This window comes from Andrographis paniculata, unplaced genomic scaffold, assembly GCF_009805555.1.
Source record: "Andrographis paniculata isolate CXL003 unplaced genomic scaffold, ASM980555v1 Contig59END, whole genome shotgun sequence".
NCBI lineage: Eukaryota > Viridiplantae > Streptophyta > Magnoliopsida > Lamiales > Acanthaceae > Andrographis > Andrographis paniculata.
Genome location: NW_026137594.1, coordinates 1,801,597 through 1,815,447, shown reverse-complemented (window position 1 = coordinate 1,815,447; position 13,851 = coordinate 1,801,597). Strand labels below are relative to the sequence as shown.

The following is a 13,851-nucleotide window of genomic DNA, read 5'->3' as shown; positions in this document are numbered from 1 at the left end:
CCCATCAAGGATCTCCATTAATGATATATGAAAAATTGGATGTATGGGCTTAAATATATTAATAGTCAAGATGGGCCTGAGCCTAAGCCTAAGCCTCAATCAAAATTTTCATTTATGTAACATATTCCGTTTATGGTGAGTTAGGTGGGACATAAATTCTTCACATTTTCTTTTCTTTCATCCCTTTCATATACCAAACATGTGTTAGTAGTCTATTTGCATTACAAATTCACACCATGAGGCGACGTTGGTTCGTGTAAGAACCGTGTTCTTTTTGTAAAGAAATGGGATCCATAAAAAACATAAATAAATGACAAGAATTTGAGAACTGATTACCACTCCATTTAACCATCATAATAATATTCACAAGTTCTAATAAAAACCAAGCACTAGACCAGAATTGGTGTCAAAATTTACCAGGAAGAAGCATCTGGCCGTAGCCGTTATCAAAACTGTGCTTTGTCAAAATGACGCCCTGTGGGAAGCCAAGACAAATGAAATTTGGCTTAGCTTGTGGGCGTGCACGGCTCCCTGACGAGTGCAATAAAGAGGGATGAAGTTTGGAGTCATATGTCAAGGTCATCATCGGGGTCCTCATCTGAGTCGGGCATTTCATCATCTGAATCACGGAAATAAATGATTTCGCCCTTGCTAGAATCCGAGTTCTCAACAACAGAATGTTGTTGTAGGTTGGTGTCGTTCCCATCCTCGCTGAGAGACTTTCGACCATCATAAATTTGAATGGTTTTACCATTTCCTGGAGATGCAAATTAAAAAAAAAAGAAAAAACACGAGCGATTAACAAGCAGCTAAAAAGGTATAGACAGATGGTTCAAAACACTCCTGTAGTTGTAGTTCGGACTTCATTCGTACCCTGATGCTCAAATGGAAGAACAACTTTTGCTCGGTCATTCCGTTCTTTTTCAGTCAGCTGTAAGTTGAACTGGACCTGGCAATAGATTAACAACATTATCGATTCACAGATAAATCATTTCACATTATTCTCCATTTATATGCTCATCAGTATTCGTACTTTGACATAAAGCATCACACCTACCTTAGGTACGAGGTTTTGAGCAGCTACATCAGCTTCAGAAGAAACTGATGTGAATTTGATGCCGGATTTCTCGACATAAAGCTCTTCAACCTGGTAGAATATGTTTAATTATATAAGATAAGATTAAAAAAACACATATAGGCACAGCAACCATATAAAGGGGGAGCCAAGGATTGCAACAAAAAGGGGAGGTGAATACCATCATTCTAACGCGTCCATTTCTACGCTTGACACGAACACAAAACTTTGCTCTTCTTAGATTTTGCTCCATTGCAGAAAGATTCTCAGAGCTTCCACCCTGTTGATCCACCAGTGGAACTGTAGGGTCAATGGTAGCCTTCATAGAAGATAGATACTCAATGGCGGCAGTAACTGGAGTCTCGTGCAGATCTGAATGGAATAACCAAAACAAACTGGACACCCGATCTGTAGTGAAGAGGAAAAAAAGAACACTTAAGGAGTACTCGTGCTGGAGTTAGAGTAAGAAAGAAAGGTGCTAAAAGCAATCAATTACATACAAAATCACTTTCTTATGAATTATAAGGAATTTATTAGTATTTAGTACCATTACTCCGAAGTTTGCTTAAAAGGGCAGCAACCGATGAGATAGTCATATGCCTTAGCAACTCACTAACCTGGTAACACAAAAGAAAGTATGCAAACAATCAAGAATAGGATTAATTTGGTTTTACTTTATTTATTTTTCTAGTTAAAATAAGGATATGGAAAACTTTTATTTGATCTTTCTTTTTAAGTTTCCCTATCTCATAGCCAGTGCCATCTGCCCTCCTAATTTTAATCTCTCCCACTTCCTTCTGTCTCACACTGTACTGCCGATCTTCTGCCAGGTAAGGCAGCCTGCAGCAGCTATTTCATTTTTCATTTAACTACTTTTATTTTTCTGATATATATTTTTTCTATTAGCATGTTAAAGTTAAGGTATCTATTTTATGTTTTACATATTGTTTTATAAGATGCTTGAATGGTTGTTTGTTGAAGAAAATGTGCAATATTAATTGCATTTAAATGTGTTCATGTACAATAAAGAAACATATGAATAGTTATAGTGAATGCCGTTTACTACTATGTTCATGCATTTAGGTGCATCAATTATGACATGGATCAAGTGACAAATATAATCGAAGATCCACATATTGATTACAATACCATACTTCTAGAGTCACTATAAATCACATTATTACCACATGAATTCTAGGCGCATAGTGATATCAAGAAAATCAGGTTCCATTTCCAGCATACTAAATATAATGCAAAGTAAAGCAAACCAGAAACAAATCCAGATTACCGAATCAAAGGCGACAACAAATCGTCCCTTCCCATCTTCTGATAATTCTGTTGCAACAAAGGGCACCAAATCCTGTTATTAGAACAAGAAAAACACATAATAAAAAGAGGATATCAGAATTATAACCTCTTCCAAGTTCAAGAATTTGTGCCATTAACTTCTCCACATCCCCAACATTTTTACATAGTTTAGCTGTTGTGGACGATCCAGGATGCATATTGCGGATGGCTCCAGTCTCCATAATCTTACCCTTCCAACCCAAAGGATCCGTGTAGCAATCCAATACCTTAAACCTAATTCAATCAAACAACACCGAAATTTCAGAAGCTAAAATTCAGATAAAATACTTCTCATAACCACACCGTCAAAACCCCAGACCAGGTATTTGAAGATACAGCGCCGTATCCTTTCCTCTTCAACAGCTGCGCATAATACAATGGACTTCGAGACAACGCAACCAACAGAAGACCACTACACACGGATTAACATACACACACGGTGAGCAGAAACCATGGAAAACTTCAAAAACAAATTTAGTTTGTAACAAGCTCCAGAGTTTTACGAGACGTACCTCGACTGACATTTTTGGAAGAAAATAAAGGAGGAAAGCTGGGAGAGGACGTGATCGAAAGTCAAGGTGCCAAGGGGACAGTTGATTGTATCACTGATGGCGAGCGCTGGTGCATGCTCTCCTTCCAAACCGCCGTCTCGCAGTGTCCGGCAAATCCATTCCGCCATCGTCCGCCGGAATGCCCTGGTGGTCGCCGGAAACCTTCAATTTTCTCCCCCCTAGGGTTTTAAATCAATCGGAATTTATTATTTCTTAATCCCCTAAAAAAATACTTTTCGCTTACGTATATTTAATTTTTTATTTTTTTTAAATTCTAAAATAAAATTATTTATTGTTCTTTAGTAATGTATTATTTATGTAATATTAATATTGTTACAGTTTACAGTATTATATATTTTTTCTCTTTTTTTTCGTTCGTTCTCATGTATTTTTTTTTAATATAACTATATATTTTAATTTATAACTATATTTGTTATATTATAATTATTTTTATTAATATATTTTTTTATTATTTATTAATTATATAATACTTAAAACAATTTTTGTGTCTAAATTAAACTAAACAATTTATGTTATTGTTTGTTTGAGGATTGGATGTTCATTCCATTTTTTTTCTTATGGAATTAAATATTTATTTTTTATATTATATTAAAAATTAATTTTATATTCAAAACATACATCAACACGTATTTATATCATATTATACAACTACTCAAATTCAAAATTTTTACTATTCAAATCCCAATACAAAATTCAAACTTCCAAAAAAACAAACACATTGATTGAGTCGAAAAAAATATAAATTTGATTATATATATATTAAACAAAATTTTGATAGAGATAATTCTTTATACTATCCATAAATATAATATTAATATTAAATAAAATTAGGAATGCAAATAGATAGTTTATTGGGTCATCGAAATTAAAGAATGGGTCAGCCCATAAAATTCAGGCCCAAATGGATATTGGGCCCAACAAAAACCCAAATTTAATAAATGTCCAAATACAGTCGTCTTCCCTGAAATTCATGTCCAGTTTTGGGGGACTTTCGTCTGCGTTTACTCCATCAGAGGGAGCCAGAGATTCCTTCGCTGCTTCAATCTTCATTACGCCAGCGTGAATCAAATCCTGTATAGTTTCCTGCTGTTCAAGGAATCGAAGGAAGGAAGTTTGAAAGAGGAGCAGAAATGATGTCCCCAAATCAAATGCCCGAAAGTCGGGGCTCCTCGCATCCCTCTAATTTCAGGTAAGCCGTATGAGCACTTCTCTACTGATAACTGGTCGTTCTTTTGGTAATTAATCAATGCCTTTGCTGTCTCGTGCTTTTTGTTTTGTAAGAAGCATTCCCATGGGTGGTTCAATTTCTGCGAGCTTGTTGAAATTTCATTTGTATTCACGATTCACATTGTGTTATATTGCCTAGAGGTGTTTACTGGTTCATAAAATTTTGAATAAATTTTTTTCCGTAGCAATAAGCTAAAACCTTATATTTAGCATGCAATAATTAAGTGGGCGCCACTGTACGTACATGTATGTATGTATTGCCACTCAAATTTTAGTGTAAACACTTTGAAAACTGATCTTAATCTTAATCCGACGATTTTGTAGAACCATTACATATTAGTGTTTTACACCTATTATGTTCACATCAAATGTACAAGTTGTTTTACACCTATTTAGAATTTTTTAATCCTACAAACCACACCCTGCTTCCACAAAAATAATATTGAAAACAAACATAATGAATGGTTTGAGTTGCATTAAAAAATTGTGAGATCATCTGAAATGGTAAATATTGTGCCATTTAAGGCCAGTTCTGACTTGGGATTATGACATAAAGATAAGCTGTTATCAGTTAGAGGAAATATAATGTGTGTGGTACTGAGTTAATTTTTACCTATTCAATTGCATGAATACTGCTGTTTGAATGCAGGCAAACTCCCTTGCAGGTTATCCACATTATTGGTAACCTCATGAGAATTTGGTCAATCTATTCTGTCTACCAATACTTGTCTGAAACGGGGGCATCAGTTATTTTGTTCATCTTCTGCTGTCTTCTTCCTTCATCTGTTGTGTTCTTACTTCTACAGAAGCCTTGGAAGGGGAGGTCTCTTTCTAATACTCAGGTCGTCATAGAGTATAATGCTCTTTTAAGTTTTTACTTTGTCTGAATACAATATTAATTTTACATGATCTCTATTTACAGTTCTTTCCTTACTGCATCGTAGGTTATTCCATCAGTGATAAATGGTAGTGTAACTGCCCTATACTTTATCTTATGGGGAAAGGGGCTTAAATCTGGTGGTCCTCTCAGGTAAGCTTTTAGCCCAAGAATATCTGAATGCTTCATTCCTGCATCTTGAAAGAAGATGCCATTCATGCTGCATGCACCATCCAGAAGGAATTGTTGTTTGCTAAAAATATGTTGAAATGAAACCAATTTCTCCTTTAAATTATGAGGCAATATAAGTGTAGCTCTATTATGGAGCTGGAGTAGGTAGGGTACTGGAGCAGATCAAAATTATGTTACAAGGATACATTTGGCACATGATTAAAACAATTTACCAAATCCCTCTGGTTAAAATGGGAAATTTCAATTGCTGACCACCTTATGGTGCTGAGATAAAGTGGATATTGATTGTTTGTAGTATAATTTGGCTACGTAAATTATGCTAATTACTTAAGAGGAAAATGTTTATCATGTCAGGGCCATATTGGCTGAGTATGCTGGTGCTATTCTTGGAGTGGTATCTGCTATCTTGTATGGTAGAAGTGGCAATATTTGGAAAAAGGTTCTAGCTTCTTTATTATTTTATATTTGCTCCCTCTTATTATTTAAATTATATCACTTGCTTCACTCATTCAGATTTGGTTTCACACTTAACAAGTATATATATTGCATGTTAATCAGGCATGATTACATAGCATTCTGCCATTTGTATAATTTGGATATGGTTTTCCATCAGAAATTAATTGTATCATCTGAATAATCAAATGTTATGTGGTAATAGGCAATGATGAGAGAGCTGATTATTTAAAACAAGATTATTCGACCACATATTGTTTTTCTTTATGAACTTCTAACAACAATGTCAAAGAAGTAAAAATGTTTCACTCTCAAACGCCTAAACCAAAACAAACTAAACCACCTAGAAAACTACCAAATAGAGAATGTATGTTTTTCCTTGGTACAGAACTACGGATGACTTTTTCTTTGATAATGATCTGTACGAAGGTGTGAGGTTCTGATATATTTTGGTGGATGATTTTTTAAGCATCTTTAAGATAACAGACATAGTTTCTGTGATGTGCTTAAAATGTCAAAGGCTCTGCTAATTATATAGGCCAGTGGCAGTTAGAAATTGAGGAAGAAAGTGGGCACCTTATTGTTTTGGAAAAAATGTTGCTTTATTTTTTCTTTCAGTTGATGTTAAACTTATTAAAAGTTTTCTTCTCTACTAGGTAGGTGGGTTCATTGCAATGCTGGCATCATTCTACTTCTTAGCACAAGGATGGGCTATGGCCACACAATTTCCCTTAAATATCCTCTCTATTGAGCTATCTATTACAAACCTTTTAGTGCTGCTGATAGACAGATTGATGATTAATTTCTTACCCTTAGCATGCCTACATAATCATCAAAACTGAATTAATGTGAACTTAACTAAATAATACCTTTTAGTGAAAGATCAGATGAGGAGGTCAAGTCAGAAGAAGTTTTAGGTATTAAGGATATGCTAATTCTCATCTTTGCTGGAATTTTATCAGCATTACGAAGGATAATTGCCAGGCGTGTATCACTTAAGGTATTGATGACATCTTTATCACATACACCTACTTTTGATATTTCTACAAATCTTGACCGCTGCCATCAATACAGATGTAGGAATTGAGTTGTTGATTCACACTTTATTCATTTGATAATGTCAGAATCAACTTAAAAGGCGGCTCAATGCCATTACTATTGCTTCTGCCACCTGTTTTATGTTCCCGGTTGCAATGTGGGATATGATTGTTGTGAGTTCCTGCGTTTCTCATATATCTAATTTCACTAATGGTTTGGATTTGTATATATTGTTATCAGGATTTATTTCCTTATATTTCTTAATTATTCTCGTTGATTTGTATATATTGTTATCAGGATTTATTTCCTTATATTTCTTAATTATTCTCGTTTTCCAGGTGATTTAGCCATGACCTTGTCCATACTGATATTTAGTTTTCTATTTGTTCTATTAAGGGATCAACAAATGTAGAATTGCCGTTCTCAGTATGGGCATTCTCAAGTTTTATCCTTTTTGGAATAATCTTGATATTTTATGTTGACAGCATAGCAGAAGAGAGGTACTTCATTAATGCTTTTTCTAAATTTTAATGAAAATTTGTACACACCATGGATCATGTTTTAATTTATACTAGTATTTATTATTTTTATTATTTTTGTTAGTTATATTGATGCTCTCTCACTTAGCAGTACTTGGAGGATAAGTACAAAATATATGTTGTGCAATCAATCTGTCAATTACCTTGTACATAGATAATAACTTTCCCAATTTAATCTGATTTTGATTCTTGGTGATCCAATTTATGAGTTGGAAAAGGGATCGAAAATCTGAGCTGAACACTACCGGGCAGAAACAATGCACAAAAAGTATATTTAAAATTAAGAAAAACAAAGTAATAACATACAAAAACTTACCTTCACAATGGAATCACATCTTGAAGCTACTGTACAATTGGTTTATGCTCATGAACTTATGATCAGCATGCGCAGAGTGCTATTGCTGATTTTCTAAAGACTGATATCCTAGCTGAGAATAAAATATACACATCACCAGCTTCAGGGAGAACATAGAAAAGTCCTTAGAAACTGTGTGCCCTACTTTTTTCTAAAGGGTCTCTGAAAAGTGTGTTATAATGTATTGTCTTTAATTTCCAAAACATTTGTTATGTTTGTTCCTATTATGTGATAGGTGGTATGTATGTGACATTACTGTGTTGGGTGCTATTAGTGTCATGATTGTTGTCCAACTCCCATTGCTTTTCGGGGCATGCATTTTTTCAATTCAACAACACACAATACAATCTTTTTCACCAACTTCAGTTATCTCCTGCTACTTCCAATGTATTTTATGTCACGAACTTAGAATTTCCAATTTGTATCTCACGATAAAACCCTTTGTGTAAAAGCTTCGTACTACTATGTTTATCATTCTTTTAAATCCTTATTGAGATTGCAGTCGGTAATACTGTGGTCATTAAGTAGTGGTATGGTATCAACTGAGTTGGCCTTCTCTTTTATAATTAGTCTTCTTTATGGAATCAAATAGCTTTTAGACCTTCTTATTGTTCAATGTGCTGCATATAGTTTATTTTGGGCATGTAGTTTAATTTCCAGTCTATTCCAGTGCCCGACATTTTGGTATTGCTGATGTATTGCAGATTGCATATGGTTTTCTCATCACCAAGGCATTTAATGGTTGCTGGAGGATGCATTATATTAATGGAAATTATGTACAAAAGGGATTTCTCCCTGCCTGGTTTTTTGGTTTGTGCTACCATTTTGGGCATCGGTATGAATGGAAGCTTTTCTTTTACTTGTTTTTGAAAAAAAATAATATAAAAATAAATTAATATATCATACATGTTTAAGTTATATCTTAGTAGAATGTATATTTTCATAGTGCTCTTAATTTTTCAGGGATACATGAAGCAACTTCATTGGATCATAGGAGGAAAGATGCCTTTCAAAGTTCTGACCTGTCGAATGGAGCTTACGACGATCGAATTCCAATGACAGTGCTTCCAAGTTAATGTAAGCAAACCTCTGTAAACCTTACAACTTCTACTAATTTATCAGATGGACTTTTATATTACCCATAACCTGCAGCAAATTTGAGCTGCTCGACTTCTTCTGAAATGTCCAATGTGGTCGGGCGTGGCTGAAAGATAATCTCAACGGACTGCAATAACCCATAATCTCAGGTCCTTGTGCAGAGCTGCGAATATCTTTAGCCAAGCAACGAAGATGGAACCATATATGTATCACACACACAAATTCAGGTTAGATATCTACATTATTTTGCCGTTGCCATTGTCGTGCCCAAAATCAAATTGTGTCTGTATGCTGTTCAGTGCCGTATAGTCTTTTAGGAAAAGAAACTGTAAAGATGCGCCGCTTGCTGATTGCAATTGAACAATCCTTCCCGCCCGGTTCATGTAACAATGCTACACCTCTTCTTGCGGTATTTGTCTAAATTGGCTTTGATGTTCTAGTAAATAGTTGATATTCATTTGTAGCACATTAGGCCTGTGTAAACTCCAAAGGTTCTTTCATTCGGCTGGCAGAATTGCGCGGCATTTGAGCATAGGTTACATATATTTCCGCTAATGTATTAAGTTTTCACGGAGCTAATTAGCACATGAACATAGTATTATTATTGCATTGAACTTATGACTTTAAAATTCTGAGTTATCTTCACATCACTAGACCATTTTTTGTGGAACCGAATTGAAGTTTTTTTGTGCGCCCAATATGAGGATTTCTCATAAAGTCTAGTATTATTTTCATCAAGTACATTAAATTTCCGCACATAGCTTTAGGCTAATATTATACTCTCTCCATTCTAATTCAAAGTATATTTTTTACTATTTTTGTCTGTTCTTGTATGACATATACATTGACAAATAATAAATAATACTTAATAACGAAATATCTTTAGTTTTTTTGCTTAAATTACAAACATATTATATATACAATTAGTTTATCAAAATCTCTTAAACTGAATTTGTATTATCTTGTGTTCTATCTTGTGTTATCTGTTAGCAGCGCATCGTAGTGCTGTCAGCACTGTGCTAAACCACCGTAAATTAAAAAATGGTTGCAAAATTGTGCAAAAAGAAGGCAATCACAAAAACATACATTTTTATGTATTTATAGTATACATAAACTTTTATTATATGTAAATAACATCAAGCTCTTTTGGAACACGCAAAGATGCACATTACACAAAATTTGAAATACATATAACAGGTACACTACAGTACAGCACTTGTCTAACGTCGTATAACTACATTTTATGTATAAACTTTCAATTAACTTGTCCAAGTGCAGTTCCTCACATGGCTGCGTTTACTATCACTCTATGCTATAGTAAAAACAAACTTCACTATTATACAACACCAACTACCTTCACCCTGTAAGATCCACCGGAGGTTCAACGACGAGAAGTAACGACGACAAAAGCAAGAGGAAGACGGAGAAGAAAGCGAGGGATTTGCAAGGATCCGTGTACTGTTTTACCAGCATGACTCTTTTTTGCCCCGAAGATACATCCTTCACTTGTATAGTCGGACAAGTGAAAAATCCGTATGCTACGCCAGTTAAAGCCGCAGCCAAATGAGCCCTGCATGCGAGTACAAAATTTTTTCATTTCATACTAACCAACAAACGAAGTTAGATAATAAAGGGTCGCAGCTCTGACTATTGTTAAATGACCCTTTCATTTAAAAACTTAAGATATAAAGAAATGCATAGTTAACTATATAAACCCTCCATCTACTAATTATATACATTTTTTTTTTTTTTTTGTTTATACAAAAAAATTAAAAATGTCATTTTTTATTTATAGCAAAGAAATATCATACACTTCATAATTTATTGCTTTTAAATATTATATTTATTTACAAAAATGTCATAAATATCTACACACTAGATTTTTCAAAAATTTTCTATCACCTCGTTTAACTGATTCATATACTCTCCACAATATTCCTAATGTATGTAATAATCTACTAATATAATAATATATTTATTAAAATCTGTGTTAAGCTCAAACAAGCATAGAATTCGTGGATGGAGAGAGTATTATGTAGTCTTCCAATATTACCAGTCGTCGATCAGACCAAAATTGCTCAGAGCACATGTCAGAGCTGTCATGATGATCGCGTTCCGGAACATTTTGTCAGAAGCCGACCTTGGAATGAAGTCTTTGTTTTGAATTTGGTAAATAAGCCATGCGCCGATTATGGCGAAAACTGGCCCCTGAACAACGACAGTTGAAAACATGTATCTTAAGTTGAAACAGAAATATCGATTAAACTACCATTACGGCTGTAATATAAAAGAGGGTTCGTCAAGAGCATTGTACCGTCCCCCCAACAGTTGGCTCCGGCGTATGCAGATAGCTAATCAGATTGCCGGAAATTCCTCCAAGAAGGTATATCAGTAGAAAAGTGAAGGAACCATATTCTTGGGATACTTGAAGCCCGAGAGTTAGGAGAATCCAGCTGCCAAGGGACATATGAAAGAAACCCGAATGCTGCAGCAAATAACACGAGTTTTTGTGAAGTAGAATTCTGATTCAACAAAATGATCTTTTCGATCAGCTCAACCAATGGAAAGCAAATTAAATAACATCATGTTTTTACCAGATTCATATGATTCAATCTGCTGTATTTGCAAGCACCGTAAAGTAAAGTGTCGAAAGCATATAGAATAGAATGAAAACAACCTAACGGAGACGTATGAGATTTCATGCTTGTATTCACTCTATGCAACATTATATAGAATCAAATGTCAAAGAAATAAGTAGAAATGGCTTTGCACCTATATAAATAAAGAAAACAAACGAGGTTCATAATTTCATTATCTGTATTCGGTAACATCATCTAAATAATAATGAAATACAAACTAAAACCTGGTTTTGGTTCTACACTATTCATAAATAATTTTCTCCTTAAAACCATCGAAATCAAACATCTTATTTTCCTTTAATAAATTACACAGAAATAAATTTTCATTCAAAAAACTAAATTAAACTCCTATTTATATTGCATAATCAGATACTATTTCAATTTACTGTTCCTAAAACCCATACACAAATCCAAAGCTTAAAAAAACAGATGCTTTTTCAGAGGATATTGAATGCCTGTACTTTCATTTGACTATGAATTAACCCACCCATGGAAGTTCATATCGGTCACACTGAGCATTTTCCATCAATCGAACACTAACCAAAAAACAGTAATGAAGCACGGACCAAGTCATCAGTCTTGTACCAGAAACATTGGTGTCATTAGCCTCCACCACTCTCCCATGAGAATCGAGGTATTTAACTTCGCTCCATAAACCATTGGGAGTGACATGAGCTCAAAATTCGAGTTCTTTACCGGCGTCGCCAACTCAAACAAGAAAACTGCAATATTTATAGAAGCTAATATACCTCTGCAGAAAACAAGCGTCACATAAATCAAACCAGCAAAAATTAACTGTCATATTACCAAGTACGACAGTATAGTAAATTAACATTGATAGCATTACACTATGTAGAAATCAGAGACATCTTCTTCAGATTTCTGCCTGTCCTCCAAATCCTCGAGCTTTAACTTCATATTATTTTTCAACATTCCATCCACTGCTTGTTCTTGGTCTTTATTGACCTTGATGTTCATTGATGCCTGCAAATCTTTGTCGACAAAAAGACAGGAAGTGCCGTCAATCAATAAGTTCTACATTCTACAAGCAGGAAAAACTTCGATGATACTATCATTACCACTTCTAATTTTTCTGAAATAATTCTCTAGTGATCTAAGGCTGTTGTCTGCTTTCTGTTGGTCATTTTTACCAATTGATTCCATTTTACGGCGAAAGAATTCCACAGAAGCCGGCTTGGCATCGCCATTATCATCACCATCACCATGAACCTTTTCAAGATAAGAATCTAAAAACTTCAGATGCTTTTCAGTAGAACTTTGTGCATTTTGAACAGGGTAGAATCTCCTCTTTCGAAGATTCCTGCAAACAGAGAAACTGTTGGAGCCTAAATTCTTTCCGAGAAGTATAGATGACACCATCATGATCCTCTCCAATCGAGATCCAGCATTGCCTTTCTTCATATTGATTTCGATCTGCGGCAAGGAGGCACCATCATAGGAAGCATATTCACGTTTACCTGAATCAATCGAATTGGCAAAAATAGTAACTACACAAACTACAATCTAATGCCAACAATGCTAAAATCGATTTCTAGGTTTTCCGTCTGATACCTTTTGCAATGGCGAAACTATATTCTCCATAGAACAATTTATGGCCGCTTGTTATCGTAGCCATATGTGTATGTATATCTGAACTTGCACCAATTTATCAAAAGCAAATCAATTATCCAAATTGCATCAATAAATCATCAAACCACAAAGTAAACAATATCAAATTCGAACTAACTGTTCAACATAGAAAGAACTGAAGCAATTCGAGTTTCATTGAGGCATTTCGTCGAACAATTGGTCGGCTGCCATGAGAATCGCCGTTCTATGTTAATAATGATAATGATAGTGATTTGAGTTGGTATACGGTACCTTTTTCACATAAGAAGACAGAGGGAAGGGGAAGAGAATAGCAAGTCCAGAGGTGTAAGCTGCATTTCCATAAATGCAGAAGCTCCGAAGCAGGCGGAAGTGCGGGGAATGATGTTGGGTGGGTCTGGTAGGCGCAGGTGTGGCCATTGGGGCAGAGGGGAAGAATCCAAGGAAGAATCCGCACCTTATCCTGGGTATGGCCGCCATTGAGAGCCACGTGTGCGCAGAGGAAGAACCACCGCAGCTTTGGGTACTTGGGGATTTCCACAGACCCCACACAATCTCAACCTTCCGTCCCACATTGTACTTCTATTATTTCACTTCAGAAAATTAATGTTTATTCTTTTTAATGGACTATTTGGTTTTTATAAATATCTTAGCATGAAATATAACACTTAGTCTGTCCGTAAATTTTTTAATATTAATATTATATTGATTTATAATAAAAATAATAAAAATATTTTTATTAAATTATGTGATATTAAAATAATGATTGTATAATATATTAAAAGTTGCAAAAATATTAATTAAAAAATAATAATAATTTATTTGTTAATA

The 13,851-nt window shown here is 34.6% G+C and overlaps 3 protein-coding genes across 7 annotated transcripts; 1 reads left to right on the top strand and 2 right to left on the bottom strand.

The window, feature by feature from the left end:
- Nucleotides 1-177: 177 nt before the first annotated feature.
- Nucleotides 178-3,183, bottom strand: LOC127258636 (elongator complex protein 5). The gene is made up of 9 exons (XM_051285570.1): nt 2,935-3,183; nt 2,742-2,834; nt 2,490-2,656; nt 2,364-2,410; nt 1,623-1,692; nt 1,257-1,483; nt 1,058-1,147; nt 874-949; nt 178-757 (listed from the first exon to the last, which is right to left on the bottom strand). The coding sequence occupies exons 1-9, from the start codon at nt 3,099-3,101 to the stop codon at nt 567-569; spliced, it is 1,128 nt and encodes a 375-aa protein (XP_051141527.1). The 5' UTR covers nt 3,102-3,183; the 3' UTR covers nt 178-566.
- Nucleotides 3,184-3,973: 790 nt separating this feature from the next.
- LOC127258533 (uncharacterized) lies at nt 3,974-9,273 on the top strand. 5 transcript variants are annotated; one of them, XR_007840319.1, is made up of 12 exons: nt 3,974-4,183; nt 4,871-5,063; nt 5,166-5,251; nt 5,645-5,729; nt 6,400-6,478; nt 6,613-6,743; nt 6,868-6,954; nt 7,178-7,281; nt 8,380-8,510; nt 8,639-8,752; nt 8,923-9,000; nt 9,073-9,273. XR_007840319.1 is itself a non-coding variant. In XM_051285407.1 (11 exons), exons 2-10 carry the CDS (start codon nt 4,911-4,913, stop codon nt 8,749-8,751), a joined length of 969 nt encoding a protein of 322 aa, XP_051141364.1. In that variant the 5' UTR covers nt 3,974-4,183; nt 4,887-4,910; the 3' UTR covers nt 8,752; nt 8,828-9,273. The 5 variants fall into 5 exon arrangements, 3 of the variants coding, with proteins under 3 accessions (XP_051141364.1, XP_051141363.1, XP_051141362.1); XR_007840318.1 differs by having other exon boundaries at nt 8,828-9,000; XM_051285407.1 differs by having other exon boundaries at nt 4,887-5,063; nt 8,828-9,273.
- A 662-nt stretch (nt 9,274-9,935) lies between these two features.
- LOC127258452 (RHOMBOID-like protein 9, chloroplastic) lies at nt 9,936-13,562 on the bottom strand. Its single transcript, XM_051285294.1, has 8 exons — nt 13,294-13,562; nt 12,985-13,062; nt 12,492-12,890; nt 12,260-12,404; nt 11,998-12,163; nt 11,088-11,258; nt 10,827-10,981; nt 9,936-10,343 (listed from the first exon to the last, which is right to left on the bottom strand). Exons 2-8 carry the CDS (start codon nt 13,046-13,048, stop codon nt 10,130-10,132), a joined length of 1,314 nt encoding a protein of 437 aa, XP_051141251.1. The 5' UTR covers nt 13,049-13,062; nt 13,294-13,562; the 3' UTR covers nt 9,936-10,129.
- Nucleotides 13,563-13,851: the final 289 nt, after the last annotated feature.

Bases quoted from the DNA above. Each gene is read 5' to 3' on its own strand.
- LOC127258636 (XM_051285570.1), bottom strand. From the start codon at position 3,101: ATGGCGGAATGGATTTGCCGGACACTGCGAGACGGCGGTTTGGAAGGA. The intron at 1,484-1,622 runs GTACTAAATACT...TCTTCACTACAG, and splicing joins AAGCAAACTTCGGAGTAATG to ATCGGGTGTCCAGTTTGTTT. The intron at 950-1,057 runs GTAGGTGTGATG...ATCTATTGCCAG, and splicing joins CTCAAAACCTCGTACCTAAG to GTCCAGTTCAACTTACAGCT.
- LOC127258533 (XM_051285406.1), top strand. From the start codon at position 4,125: ATGATGTCCCCAAATCAAATGCCCGAAAGTCGGGGCTCCTCGCATCCC. The intron at 6,744-6,867 runs GTATTGATGACA...TGATAATGTCAG, and splicing joins CCAGGCGTGTATCACTTAAG to AATCAACTTAAAAGGCGGCT. The intron at 7,282-8,379 runs GTACTTCATTAA...GATGTATTGCAG, and splicing joins GACAGCATAGCAGAAGAGAG to ATTGCATATGGTTTTCTCAT.
- LOC127258452 (XM_051285294.1), bottom strand. From the start codon at position 13,048: ATGGCTACGATAACAAGCGGCCATAAATTGTTCTATGGAGAATATAGT. The intron at 12,164-12,259 runs GTAATGCTATCA...TGTTTTCTGCAG, and splicing joins GTCTCTGATTTCTACATAGT to AGGTATATTAGCTTCTATAA. The intron at 10,344-10,826 runs GTAATATTGGAA...ACTCGCATGCAG, and splicing joins TTTGGTCTGATCGACGACTG to GGCTCATTTGGCTGCGGCTT.